The sequence below is a fragment of the Podarcis filfolensis genome (assembly GCF_964270895.1).
Source record: "Podarcis filfolensis genome assembly, chromosome: 15".
In the NCBI taxonomy this organism is placed as follows: domain Eukaryota; kingdom Metazoa; phylum Chordata; class Lepidosauria; order Squamata; family Lacertidae; genus Podarcis; species Podarcis filfolensis.
The window spans coordinates 324,965-339,758 of NC_139618.1; the positions used below are offsets into that span (position 1 = coordinate 324,965).

General features: G+C 46.6%; 1 protein-coding gene across 2 annotated transcripts in view; it reads left to right on the forward strand.

The window, feature by feature from the left end:
- SPAG5 (sperm associated antigen 5) overlaps positions 1–14,794 on the forward strand; it is a 30,176-nt gene that overhangs the window by 7,225 nt on the left and 8,157 nt on the right. For both annotated transcript variants that reach the window (XM_083587286.1, XM_083587287.1), the window contains 9 exons: positions 2,574–2,693; positions 3,590–3,682; positions 3,948–4,040; positions 6,026–6,145; positions 7,086–7,178; positions 7,636–7,737; positions 8,839–8,932; positions 10,877–11,012; positions 12,597–12,678. In XM_083587286.1, the coding sequence (XP_083443412.1) occupies positions 2,574–2,693; positions 3,590–3,682; positions 3,948–4,040; positions 6,026–6,145; positions 7,086–7,178; positions 7,636–7,737; positions 8,839–8,932; positions 10,877–11,012; positions 12,597–12,678 (933 nt within the window). The remainder of the gene's footprint in view (positions 1–2,573; positions 2,694–3,589; positions 3,683–3,947; positions 4,041–6,025; positions 6,146–7,085; positions 7,179–7,635; positions 7,738–8,838; positions 8,933–10,876; positions 11,013–12,596; positions 12,679–14,794) is intronic.

Genomic DNA, 14,794 nt, shown 5'->3' on the forward strand with positions numbered 1-14,794 from the left:
TCCAGGTCCCAGGAGCCATTTGCTCCTAGTTTTTCTATCCCAGTTTCTAACACTGGCAGGGAAGAGACCCGGGTAGAGAAGGAGGAGGCCTCAGCCAGCCATGGATATCTGCACAAGTTTTGTGAGATCTCGCCAGCACCCGGCAAGGGAGGCCACACAACTGGTCTTGGCTGGGGAGGGTGGGGTATAAATAATTTTATTATTATTATTATTATTATTATTATTATTATTATTATTATCTGAAATGAGGAGGCTTCTGCTGGGTCAGTGTAGAGCGGATTTATAGTCCACCTTTTTTCTCCAAGGAGCGGAAGGGGGGGTATGTGGTCCCCCCCCATATAATCACCACAACAACCCTGCAAGGTAGATTAGGTTGAGAGGCAGTGACTAGTTTGATTATTATTATTATTATTTTATTTATTTATTTATTTATTTTTATTTTCTGTTGATTTATTGTAAACTTGCCAGATTTTTTTCAGTGAATCCAGGGACACTTTTCAACTTCAATGGATTTTGTTATGGGGACTGGTTGTAAATCCAGGGACCGTCCCCAGGAAATGGGGACGTCTGGTAACCTTAATTTAGTGGTTTATCTATCGTCTGTATAAGATTCTGTTTTTTAATGTTTGATGTTTTATTATGTTTTTATATATGCTGTGAGCCGCCCAGAGTGGCTGGGGAAACCCAGCCAGATAGGCGGGATATAAATAATATATTTATAAATAATAAATAATTATTTATAAATTGAAAGACTTTATTGTCACTTGTACAACTTGCATACAGTGAGATTACACGAGCACCCCGCACTCAGCTCTCTTAGTCTTAATTCTCCTTGTTTTCTGACGCACACCCACCAAACCTGAAAGTCAGTCGCCCTGTTGTTTTCATCTTTTCATTCGGCAGCCTAACAGCCCACGGATAGAAGCTGTTCTTTACCCTGTTGGTGCGACTAATCAGGCTACTATATCTTCTGCCCGAGGGCAGGAGATCAAGAAAGTGCCGGCCAGGGTGTGAATCATCCCTGAGAATTTTCCTTATTTTAATATAGCTTTGTGGCCGAGTGGGAGGATTTGAACCCTGGTCTCTCCCAGGTCCTAGCCCGGCACTCTAACCACTGCACCACGCTGCTTCTAGCGTTGCACAAAGATGGTCCAGCCGTTCAGGGCTGAAACCAGCTGGCCGGCCTGGTCATCCTCGCGCCACTGGGTTCCTCACGTGGCCAGGGCACGTTCTCTCTCTCTCGGCAGCGGATTCCTGCAGCGTGCCAGCGGGCATTAAGCCTTGCATGGCTGCACATGGATAGCAGGGGTTGACCCCGGCTTTGTCTCTCTGCCGGGGACGGGGTGTGTGTGTGTTTTGTGTGTAGCGCCTGTGTTTGGGGAATCTGGCGAGCGAGGGAAAGGGAAATCTATGCTGGGAGAGTGGTCGTTGAGGTCTGAAGAGCTGCACTCTCTTTTAGAACTCCTAAAATTAGTACTGCACAGCAGAACTGTGGTTTCTGAGCATCTCAGAAGCCAAACGTTTTGGTTTTTGAACGCCAAAAGCCCAGAAGTACAGTGGTACCTCAGGTTAAGTACTTAATTCGTTCCAGAGGTCCGTTCTTAACCTGAAACTGTTCTTAAACTGAAGCACCACTTTAGCTAATGGGGCCTCCTGCTGCCACCACGCCGCCAGAGCACAATTTCTGTTCTTATCCTGAAGCAAAGTTCTTAACCTAAAGCACTATTTCTGTGTTAGCGGAGTCTGTAACCTGAAGCGTATGTAACCCAAGGTACCACTGTAATTGCTTCCACTTTCAATACGATACGATCATCTTTATTGTCATTGTCCCATACAGAACAACGAAACTGAAAAATCTACATCAGACATTGACAACCCAACAAGCCTGCTATCCCAACTATCCCAGCCTGGTTAGCCCCTAAAAACTCTGACACCCCATAATTGAATACAATATACTGTACTCACATAGAGAATACCTACACTGCGTTTAAAACCGAAATCGCATTTGGATAGAAACTGTTTCTCAAACGCGCCTCGGAAGTCAAACAGCTTCTCCATTTTCTCAATGGATTTTGTGGGGCCGTCCGTCAAGCCTCGGCTGTTAAACGTTTTGGAAGTCAAACAGTCTTCCGGAATGGATTGTGTTCGACTGCCGAGGTTCCACTGCACATAGAAGAGTAGGCTTGGGAGGGACACACAGAGACATCTAGTCTGACCCCGCTGCAATGCAGGAATTGCAGCTGAAGAATCTCCGACAACTGGCCATCTACTCCCTTGCTTAAAAAACTAGACATCAGGAAGAACTTTCTGGCAGTAAGAGCCGTTCGATGGTGGAACGGCCTCCCTCTGAAGATGGTGGACTCTCCTCCCTTAGAGGTTCTTAAGCAGAGGTTGGGTGGCCATCTGTCAGGAATGTGTTAGTTGTGGTTCCTGCATGGCAGCAGGGGGTTGGTCTGGATGACCTTTGGGGGTCCCTGCCAGCTCTATGATTCTATTTTTCTATTGGAAGCAGTTTGTGTGCTGCTGCTGCTGCTGCTGCTACTACTATTAGTAATAATTGTTGCATTTCCCAGGAGGTGCAGCTGTACCGTGAGATGTACGAGGCCCTCTGGAAGAGACACGACCCCCTTCAAAAGACTCTGAAGAACCAGCGTGCTCTGGTTGAGAGGCTGGCCACAGCCACAGACGAGATGGTGGGTTGGTTGGTTGGTTGCTGGGCATGCAAATAGGTGTGAGGGGAGGGTGAGGGGAGACAGAGTCTGGTGGTGCCCGGAGGGTTACAGGTGCCCCCACCCCTGGCACCAGCTTCGAGGCTGGTTTCCCACCCTGAATTGCTGGAAATTAGTTTTTGAGCACTGATGCCGGTGGCAACGAGGTCTTCTTCCTCGCAGTCCAAACCTGGGCTTCTGTCGTGCGTCTCTTCCGCTCGAGGGGTTTGACTGCTGATTTATTCAACTTGTTGCATTTAAATCCCACCTTTTCCTCAAGGGGACAGACGTGGTTCTCCTCGCCCTGCTCATTTTATCCCCACAACGAACGCTGTGAGGTAGTTGAGGCCGGGAGGAGGCAAGGAGGACTGGCCCGAGGACACCCAGGGAGAGCTGCATGACCGAATATTAATAATAGTAATAATAATAATAGTAATAATAATAATAATAATAATAATAATAATAATAATAATTTATTTATACCCCGTCCATCTGGCTGGGTTTCACCAGCCACTCTGGGCAGCTTCCAACAGAATATTAAAATACAATAGTCTATTAAGCATTAAAAGCTTCCCTACACAGGGCTGCCTTCAGATTTCTTCTAAAAGTCTGGTAGTTGTTGTTCTCTTTGACATCTGATGGGAGGGCGTTCCACAGGGTGGGTGCCACCACCGAGAAGGCCCTCTGCCTGGTTCCCTGTAACTTGGCTTTTCGCAGCGAGGGAACCGCCAGAAGCAGTGTGGGGGATTCAAACCCTGCTCTCTCCCGGGTTCCAGTCCAATGCTCTAACCACTGCACCAGGCTGTTCCTTGTAAGCTGAAATAGCTTATAAAGAGCCTTTGGCGCCGTGTGTGTTGATCCGGCTCCCGTTCTGCCTGCAGAGAGGATGCCTTTTGGATTCCACGTTTCTCCGAGAGACGGCCGAAGCCTCCTTCCAACGCCTTCAGGACGACCGTCGCTCCCTTAGCCAACAGGTGAGGCCCAAGTGATGGGCTGGGTGGGGAGGAGGGGGGCACAGAGTCTGTTTCTCCCTCCCACACCCCGGCAGGATGGTCCCTGACCTTCAAATTTTATTGTTATGTTTTTATACTGTATTTTATGCTGCTTTTACAATTAAGTGCTTTAAATTTGTTGTTAGCCGCCCTGAGCCCAGTTTTTGAACCGGGAAGGGCGGGGTATAAATAAAAGTTTATTATTGTTGTTGTTATTTATTATTATTTCTCTCTCTCTCTCTTGCAGCAAAAGCAGTTAGGCAACCTGATCTCTCGCATCCGGGAGAGGTGGAGCCGGATTGAGGACGAAAGGAAGAAGACCCTGAGAGACAAGGAGGCGGTGCGTAGAATCGCAGAACCATAGAGTTGGAACGAGAACCCCAGGGGTCATCTATTCTGACCCCTTACAATGCAGGAGTCTCGGCTGGGTGGTCCCTGACAGGGGACCTGTCCAACCTTCGTTTGTTTATTTTATTATACAAGAACATGTAGGCACCAGAAAACTAGGTAACGGAGCAATACAGTGGTGCCTCGGGTTACAGACGCTTCAGGTTACAGACTCCGCTAACCCAGAAATAGTACCTCGGGTTAAGAACTTTGCTTCAGGATGAGAACAGAAATCGTGCTGCAGCGGGAGGCCCCATTAGCTAAAGTGGTACTTCGGGTTAAGAACAGTTTCAGGTTAAGAACAGACCTCTGGAACGAATTAAGTACTTAACCCGGGGTCCCACTGTACAGAGTTGTAGGTTAAAATAACAACAGCAATATTTGCATAAGTGAAAATCCAAACCATTAAAAACTCCTTCAAGTTACCCCAACAGCAGGTTCTTTCTGGGGAAAAATACTTGGGTGGGTATCATCATCATTTTTTTAAGTTAATTTTTAAATTTCTATGCTGTCTTTCTATTTTACAATACTCAAGGCGGTTTACAAGCTGAAGAAACGAAAAATGTACAACTTATGACAATCTAATGCAATACAAAAATGTGATAATAAAACTTTAAAATAGGCAGCCTACATCAAAAAAGTAACATTCAACAATCATTAGAACAGTATTAAATAATAATAACATATAAAAGTTAAACAGAAATCCACTCAACAGTTACAATAAATAATTTCTGAACTACAATCAATAAAACAACGGCAAGCCCACAGTACATAAAATAATACAATACAAATTGAAAAGCAGAGACTACAAGGTGGGGGAAGGCAGGTATGGTGATCCTGGAATTACAGAGGTGGCCGGGATGCCTGAGGGTCTTCTTATCCAGCCCCCTGCAATGCACAAATCTCAACATCCGTGACAGATGGCCATCCAAACTCTGCTTAAAAGCCCCCAGGTGAGGAGAGTCCCTTCCGCTGTCAAACACCTCTTAGGGACTGAAACAGGAACATAGGCTTGCAGAGTAATAGACCAGGCATAGGCAAACTCGGCCCTCCAAATGTTTTGGGACTACAACTCCCATCATCCTTGACCACTGGTCTCGCTAGCTAGGGATGATGGGAGTTGTAGTCCCAAAACATGTGGAGGGGCAAGATTGCCTATGCCTGTAAGAGATGCAAAATACAATTAGAGATACTAGACGAGTTTCAAAAAGCATGGGGAAAATGCAGAGAATACTTCGCAAAACAGTGCCCTAAAATACATACCTGGACTTGTTTCGATTAATGTCTGCAGAAGACTTTGTGGATATTTAAGTTATAATTAGAAAAATCTTAATAATTATTCATAAAGGAAACAGCTTATAAGAAGTAAATAAGGAGGCCAGATACAGAATAAAGGAAGTATTTTATTTGGTTGTTTGTATTGTTGTATGCTATGCTTATTGTATTTCTGTATTGGGGGGGTGGGGGGTTTATGTTATGTTGTAAATAAAATTTACAATTAAATTTTTTTTAAAAAAAACACCTTGTTTTTTAAAAGAGGTGTTACTCTTTTCTGTAAAGACTGTTTAGCTCAGGGTAGGTTAAAAAAAAAAAGAGGCAAGCTTTTTGATGTCACAGGTCTCTTGAGCACAGAGGAAGATGCAGGTGGGCGGATGAGCCCTGCCAGCTTTTCTGTTCTGTTTGTGGGGGAAACATGGGGCACCATAATTCCCTGATTATGGTTCAGACCATCAGTCCATCGAGCTCAGTATCGCCTGCACTGGCAGGCAGCAGCTCTCAGGCTGGCTGGCTGGGTCTCTCCCAGCCCTACCCGGAATCGCTGCTGAGGATTGAATTTGGGGTCTTCTGCATGCAGAGGGGGAAGGGTTGGGTGTGTGAATCCTCTGACTGAAAAGCTCTCTGTGTGATTCCTCTTTCCCCTCCGTTCACTCCTTGCAGGCAGACCATGTTCTGGAGTTGTTCCGGAATCACGCCACCCAACGCATCGGGCAGCTGGAGCAGGACTGCAGGTCCCGGCGGCATCTCCGCACCCTGCTGGCGGAGGCCAACGCACTCCAGGTGAGCGGGGAAGGAGGCACCGGGGTCCAGGGTCTCAGATCTTTCCAATCACCTGCAAGCTGGTTTTAATTTTCAAAAAGCTGGTGCTGCGCCTTTTGCAGAGTCTGCATGTTTGAACCTGCGGCCTTCTGATGGTTTTGACAGGGACGGACATACAGGGCTCAGTTCAAAAAGAGCATCTGTCCCTGCCTCTTGTGGCAAGGAGTTCCGTAGTTTAACCCTGCGCTGTGTGATGAAGGACTTTTAAAAATCTGTCTGGGATCTTCCAGTGTTCAGCCTCATTGGATGCCCGTGACTCCCAGAGTTACGAGAGAAGGACAAAAACTTTCCCTTGTCCTCTCTCTCCATGCCGTGCGTAATTGTAATAAACTTCTTTTTTTAAAAAAAAATAAATATTAACAATTTCAACATAACAAAATATCAAAACATCTCATATTCATTATTTCTCCCCACCTCCCCATCAAACCCCCCTCCCTCCCCCCCAAGACTTCCCTCAGCTCCTCTCTCTGATTTCTCAACTCATATTGTTCTCTGCATGCTGTAAAATTGTATAAATCCTTATATTATCTATCTACTATGTTAACAATCAATACATTTGTGTATGTATATTAAAAACCTGCCAAGGAGTCCAATTCCTTTTGTTGTCTTTTTAAGTAATATGTGAAAAGTTCCCATTCTTCTTTAAAGTCACAGGTGTCCTGATCTCTCAGGTTGTATGTCAGTTTAGCCAGTTCTGCATATTTCATCCATTTCTCTTGCCACTGAATTGTAATGAACTTCAATCGTGTTGTCTTCTACTCTCCTTGAAACGCAAAAGCCCCTTTCTCCGTGGCGCTCCTTCCGGCTGCCCTTTTTGGACCCATTTCCGGCTCTGCCGCGAGCCCCTGAAGGAAGCTCCTCTCTTTCATCCGCACACTTTTCCTGTTTTTCGTTTCTGCAGTCTGATCTCTCGGGCGGCTACGCCAAACACCTGGCGGAGGAGGCCTGCCTCGCGACAGCCCTGCAGAGCAACTGGGCGAAGATGCGGCGCGACGTGAGTCCTGATTCACTCCTGGCCTCCCCAGCTCCCTTAATAATAATAATAATAATAATAATTTATTATTTATACCCTGCCTATCTGGCTGAGTTTCCCCAGCCACTCTGGGTGGCTCCCAATCGAGTGTTAAAAACAATACAGCATTAAATATTTAAAACTTCCCTAAACAGGGCTGCCTTCAGATGTCTTTTAAATAAGAGAAGATAGCTGCTTATTTCCTTCACATCTGAAGGGAGGGCGTCCCACAGGGCGGGCGCCACCACCGAGAAGGCCCTCTGCCTGGTTCCCTGTAACTTGGTTTCTCGCAATGAGGGAACCGCCAGAAGGCCCTCGGCGCTGGACCTCAGCGTCCGGGCTGAACGATGGGGGTGGAGACACTCCTTCAGGTATAGTGGACCGAGGCCTTTGCCAGACTTGTCCGACGGGGGGACTAAATCTCTCTCTTTCTCTCCAGTATGAGGCCATGAGGACCCTGGCGGGCCGATTCCGAGTCACAATGGGGCAGATGGTCCAGAGGGTGAGGGCAGCCCAGCAGGAGCTCGCCCAGCACCACGAGGCAAGTCTTCTCTTGGGGGTGGCACTGAACCAGAGGGTGTGTGTCTAAAATGGCTGGATCGGGCCCCCAGCCCCAAATCCAGTCCTGTTTCTCCCTTTGCGCCAAAGACTCTCGATCTCTCCCTCCATTTCCCTGGTTCCCAGTGTTCTGGGGTAGACTGCCTCTGAACTTGGAGGTTCCACCATATCTCCATAATAACTCATTGTGTCATTTTCCCTACTATGGCTCCGTTCCGGGGCGAGTGGTGTGAGGTTTTGGGGCTGTTCTCCACTCAGTCACAACGGCTGTTTGAGATAAGACCAGTCCTCCTGACAATATTTCTATGTTGGTGTTTGCGAACGTGTTCTGCCTTGTTGCCGTTCATGGACTTGTAATAAACGAAAATCTGCCCTTATTCCCTTATGGGGGACACAAGAGCCCTTATAGAGTCCTTTGTAGGTTCTCCACAGGTAGGAGAAAATAACAGAGGCCAACCAGAGAATATTGAGAAGCAAAGCAGCTAGTAAGCCTGACATTTATTGATCTGTTGCAGCAGGGTGCTCCCCTCACACGCAGGAAAGGAGGAGGACCCAGAACCCAGGTGTGCCCGCCCTTATATAGACATTTTAAATTGCCCGCCTTGGAGTCCAAAACCACCCCCAGAAACATCATACCTACATCACAGAAAGGGGTGTAGCTCAAGAGAAATCTGAGTACGTTGTTTACCTCCTGTCATTGTTTATCTTCTGTCTGGCAGGTTACCTGTTAATGGTCACTTGATTGGATACCCTGGGGAGCCTGGCCAGTCTTTTGTAATGATAAATACTTAGTTGCTGAGCCAGGCTCACCCTATTCATACACAGATATACCCTTAAGACAGGTTTTGTGAATGAAAAGACAATGTGGAGGCTTTTCCATTTTCCTTTGACTTCGCAGAGAAAACATTTGGTCAGTCTGGGAGCCAAAATGGCTCCAGGACTGCTTTCCTGTGCTTCTTCAGACATGTGGTTTATATATTTATGTACGTGTTTGCTTGGTACATTTATGAACATTTATTTTATATATATATAAGACCTTAATATATTTCAGACTTAACCCTTCTTAACCCTTTGCTGCCTGCAGGTGTGCAGGAAGCTGGAGAACGCAACACAGGAGCTGGTCGAAGCCTTGGGACGGGGAAATGAGCTGACTGCAGCCAAGATTCACCTGCAGACAGGTGAATCGACCATGTATCTCTCGCCTGGGATGGGTGGGAAGCATCGTGTTTTGAGTCCAGGACTTTTGGAGACGCGTTAACCTTCCGCTGGTTTTGTCCTAAAACTTTCAAGATCCTTTAGCCGTGGGGTAAAAGATAAGTTTTTAAATTTTAACTTTCCATATGTTGCATAAAACACCTGAAAAATTCTCCAAAGCCAAGTAAAGAGGAACTGAAACATTTGCGACTCTGAAGTTGGCTGAGACATGGCTGCCGGTCTGTGTAGACAGTACTGAGCCAGGTGGACCCCAGTGGCTTGACTCCGGGCTATAGTTGAGTGGCAGAGCACTTGCTTGGCATGCAGAAGGCCCCGGGTTCGACTCCCGACAGCATCCGCCAGGGAGCAGGCAAGCAGAAGAGCTTCCTCATTGAATTTGTAGCCTCTCTTTCTTCAATGAATTCTTGGTTCACCCCCCTCCTCAGTTAATCCCTCCAACGACCCTGTGAGGTAGGTTAGGAGGCTGCGGCTGTGGGGATTTGAACCCTGATCTCGTCCAACACTCTAACCACTACGCCATCCTGCCTTCCTAGAATGCTTCTGCTATGGGGCAGCTCTATAAATGAAGTTGGTAAATAAATATGGGGAGAGCAGAATGTCCCTTAGAGAAGGATCTGAAATATTTCCCCTGAAGCTTGAATTTATTTTATTCTGGATTGCTTTAAACTGCTTTGATATGTAAAAATAAACAAACAAAGGGGTATAGAAATGAAATGAATAATAATATTTTTCACTGGCAAAAAAAAAAAGGCGCCTTGACAGTCCGTTGTGGCGACCGCAGCCTAGGCTTAAGGCGCCATTTGGCGATGAGCTTATTATATACAGTGGTACCTTGGTTCTCAAACTTAATCCATTCCGGAAGTCTGTTCCAAAACGAAAGCGTTCCAAAACCAAGGTGCGTTTTCCCATAGAGAGTAATGCAAAACAGATTAATCCATTCCAGACTTTAAAAAACAACTCCTAAAACAGCAATTTAACATGAATTTTACTATCTAACAGGACCATTGATCCATAAAATTAAAGCAATAATCAATGTTCCATACTATAAAATAAATAAGCCAGTATTGTAGATGATGAAAATTAATTTTTTTCCCCATTACCTGCACTGATGATAGTCATTGTTTGGATGGGGAGCTTTTGCCCATTTCCGCAGTCACACAATCGGTCCATCAATCATAAAACGAAAAAAAAGCCACAGTCACAAAAATGAAAAGGCCACACAAAAAATAGCAAAAAAGAAAAGCACCAAATATCACCTCGGAACACTGCAATCAGAAATGGAAGGCTTTCATTATGATGCTGGGCACTCAAATTAGCTGCGCAACAGTAAAAACGGAAGCTCAGGAGCACATTCGGCTTCTGGGGCAAAGTTCGAAAACCGGAACACCTACTTCCGGGTTTGCAGCGTTCGGGTTCTGAGTTGTTCGGGAACTAAGCTGTTCGAAAACCGAGGTACCACTGTATAATAATAATAATAATAATAATAATAATAATAATAATAATACAGTCATACCTCGGGTTGAAGTAGCTTCGGGATAAGTATTTTCGGGCTGCGCTCCGGTGACCAAGAAGTAACAGCATGTTACTTCCAGGTTTTGCCGCTCGCACATGCGCAGACAGTCAAAATGATATCATGCGCAGAAGTGGCAAATCGCGTTCCGCGCAGACGCGGGTTGCATTTGCTTCTGGATGCAAACGGGGCTCCGGAACGGATCCCGTTCGCATCCAGAGGTACCACTGTAATAATAATAATAATAATAAATTGTACCCCGCCCATCTGTCTGGGTTTCCCCAGCCACTCTGGGCGGCTTCCAACAAAGATTAAAAATACATTAAAATGTCACATATTAAAAACTTCCCTGTATCTGAGTTTCTAACCCAGTCTTGACCCTGCGCTCTTTCCGCAGAGCTGGAGGCTGCGAGGCAGAAGGGGACCGCAGCTGAGAGCCAGCGCGATCGGCTGCAGGAGGAGAAGGAGATCCTCTCCCGTCAGCTGTCAGAGAAGCAGGACATGATCCTGAAGCTGGAAGAGGAAGCAGCGCGGTGAGTCTTGATGCTCAGAAACGAGGCTCCTTCCCAGGGAACTCTGGGAAATGTAGTTCTGGGAGAGGAATAGGGAGAGCACCCTATGACTGTCAGTGCCCTGAACAGACTACACTTCCCAGAATCCTCCGGGGGAAGTCAATGACTGCTTAAAGTGGTTTCACAGTACAGTACTTTAAAGGCATGGTGTGAAACCCCCGCAAAAAAGAGAGGTTTGATTGTTAAGCTGCTCTGGGAATTGTAGTTCTGGGAGGGGGATAAAGGGGTCTCCTAACAACTCTCGCCACCCCTAGCAAACCTACAACTCCCAGAATTCTTTGGGGGGAGCCAGGACTGCTTAAAGTGCTACGATACGGGTTTCAATGTTTGCAACCTTTATCGGTGAGCTGCCTGGAGTCCCAGTTTTGTAAAAGGATGGGATATACGCATTATAATAATAGCAATAGTATAATGATTATTCAGTGTTGTTAACTGCCCTGTGAACTTTGGATTAAGGGCAGTTGTCACGTTCTGAAGGCGAAGGAAAGGACTGGACCCTGATTAAAACAAAACACGAGGCAAGACTCTGGGAGGAAGTGCGAAAACTCTCCACCCCCTCGGCCCTGCTCGTTTTATTCACAAAATAACTTTTTACACAGTGGGGACAATGTTAGGTCAGAGAAATCCTTTTAACTTCAAAGACTACTTTGAGCATGCATACGTGTCCAGGTACATGAAACAGGAATCCAGGAGGAATGCATTTAGCAAACCCCGGAAGTCATAAACAGGCAGTAAACAGGAAAGGAAGGATAGGCATCTTTATCACTTCCATGTGAAACTTTGTTTCCTGGCCCTAAGATTAACAAACTACATCAAAGTTACCTACTATCTTATGGCCCAGGATGCCTGGTGAAGCAACTGGTCTGTGTTTTAGAACGCTGATGCGTGCCTGTCAGGTGCAGAGAAATGGGCAGTAGAGAAAATGGCAGAGGTGCAGAGGCCTGTGGGATTTGATCAGGAATTATTGTCAATGACTCAAGCCCAGTCAACGCAAGGCTTTCATTGCGGACGCAATGGCTTGATGCATATTTTCATAATTCCTCATAGTAATCCCACGTGACCACCACAGGCAATGTATAAATTTAGTGAATAGAAATTAAAAAAAAGATATATCCAATATATAGTTCTGGCATGGCCTTCGCCAGATGGGCGGGGTATAAATAATAAATTATTATTATTATTTAGTCGAGCTCAAGCCTGAAGCTGCTGAAATGTCAGCAAATGTAATAGTGGGGTGCAGATTTGAACCCGGGTCTCCCCGCTGCTGGTCCAACACCCTGACCCCCCAGAGCCACATTCACACCAGACGCCTGAAGCACTATGACTTCACTTTACGCAGTCATGCTGTCGTCCCTGAATCCTGGGAACTGTAGTTTAAAGGGGGCGAGCGTCCCCCTTCCAGAGCTACGGTCTCCAGAGAGGGACCAATGGTTAAGCCTCCCTGGAAATTGTAGCTCCAGGAGGTGGGAGCCTCCTAACGGCGCTCAGCACCCTCAGCAAACTACAGTTCCCAGGCTCCCGCTAACCCTGTTCTGTGTGATGCAGGCTGTCCGTGGAGAAGGCGAGGGCAGAGCAGGAGCGCGACGAAGCCCAGCGGGAAGCTCGCGAGACAGCCGAGTGCCGGGAGGTACGGAGAGGGGCAGCTCCTGGAGCAGCGAGGGGCTCAGGTCTGGGGCGGGTGGGGAAGGGGAGCGGGGGCCCGGGTGCGAGAGCCGCAGCTTGGCGGCAGGGTGCCTGCTCAGCGTGCAGAATGCCCCAGGTTTGGTCCCCTGACCTAGCCACTGATCCACGCAATAGTCACCTCCAGACTTGATTACTGTATTTTTTTCTAACATGATTTTTATTAAGTTTTCTATGTTTCATTACATTTTCATATCATAAACCCATAACTGAAGACATTACATAAAGCATCAACCTCCTTCCCTCCCTCTAACTGACTTCCACACAACTTTACCAATTTCTTCACATTTCTGTTACCACTTTTTTACCTTATATCTGTCTTTTAACATTCACCTTCTTATATGTAAATCAGCTCCTTGTTTTCACATTACCAAACATTTGAACTCAAACCTACAAACGTTTTCAACTGTTTACCATTTTCTTTCATATAGAATATAAATTTGCTCCAGTCCTTTTGAAACAGTTCATCACGCTGATTCCAGATCTTCCCAGACTTGATTATTGTAACTCACTCTACGTGGGGCTGCCCTTGAAGCTGATCCATAAACTCCAGCGGGTGCAGAATGCCGCGGCGAGACTCCTTATGGGGTCTTCGCTGCGAGATCACATTCATCCGGTGCTATACCAGCTGCACCGGCTCCCGGTGGAGTACAGGGTCGGGTTTAAGGTGCTGGTTTTAACCTTTAAGGGACGCGGGTGGCGCTGCAGGTTAAACACAGAGCCTAGGGCTTACTGATCAGAAGGTCGGCGGTTCGAATCCCCGCGCCGGGATGAGCTCCCGTTGTTCAGTCCCTGCTCCTGCCCACCTAGCAGTTTGAAAGCACGTCAAAAGTGCAAGTAGATAAATAGGTACCGCTCCGGCGGGAAGGTAAACGGCGTTTCCATGCACTGCTCTGTTTTGCCAGAAGCGGCTCGGTCATGCTGGCCGCATGACCCGGAAGCTGTACCCAGGCTCCCTCGGCCAATAAAGCGAGATGGGCGCCGCAACCCCAGAGTCGTCTGCGACTGGACCTAATGGTCAGGGGTCCTTTTACCTTTACCTTTTAACCTTTAAAGTCCTATACAGCCTAGGACCCTCGCACCTACAGGACCGCCTCTCCTGGTATGTCCCACAGAGGACCTTACGGTCTTCAAATAAAAACATCTTGGAGGTCCTGGGCCACAGGGAGGTTAGGCTGGCCTCAACCAGGGCCAGGGCCTTTTCAGCTCTGGCCCCAATCTGGTGGAATGCTTTGTCACAAGAGACTAGGGCCCTGCGGGACTTGACATTTTTCCGCAGGGCCTGTGAGACAGAGCTGTTTTCAATTAATTGATTGTGATTTTATGTAAACTGTTATTTTTACTGTTGTTAGCCGCTCTGAGCCCGGCTTTGGCTGGGGAGGGCAGGATATAAATAAAAATTTATTATTATTATTAATATTAAGGGCATCTCCTGGGGGTAAGGCAGCTTCCTGCTGAAAGCCTTTCATGAGGACTGGTATCTTTCTTCTCAGCAGAGGAGGACCTGCTTTGAATACCAGCTCTTTGTGGGGCTGGAAGAGGAGGCTGCCTGCCTCTCAGTGTAGGCCAGTGGTTTGAAAACTTCTTTCTCCAGGCCACACTTTCAGAATAAAAATTTGCCACGCTGAATTTTTTTATTGATAAGATATTTTTATTATTATTTTATTTATACCCCACCCACCTGGCTGGGTTTCCCCAGCCACTCTGACATTGGATATCAAAAAGAAACAACAGCTAGCCGTGTTTGAGTTATAACCCCGAACACAACTACTTTGTGATACGATTGTGGGGCATCCAGAAAGTGGAAAATGCAGCCGCATAAGAACATGGATGAATGTTTCTTTGATGGCCCTTGAATCTTCCCGCCAGAGAGTTGGCCCCAATGGTCTGACTCTGCATAAACCAGCTTCCTGTATCCCTCTTGAAATCGCATCTTTCTTCACAACATTTTATCTATTTTGTAAAATCTATACACCACTTGATGGTGGGGGGGGAGAAACACCTCAAAGCAGTTTACAAAATTGAGCAAAATCAAGAGAGATTGACAGAAGGTACAGAAGGTA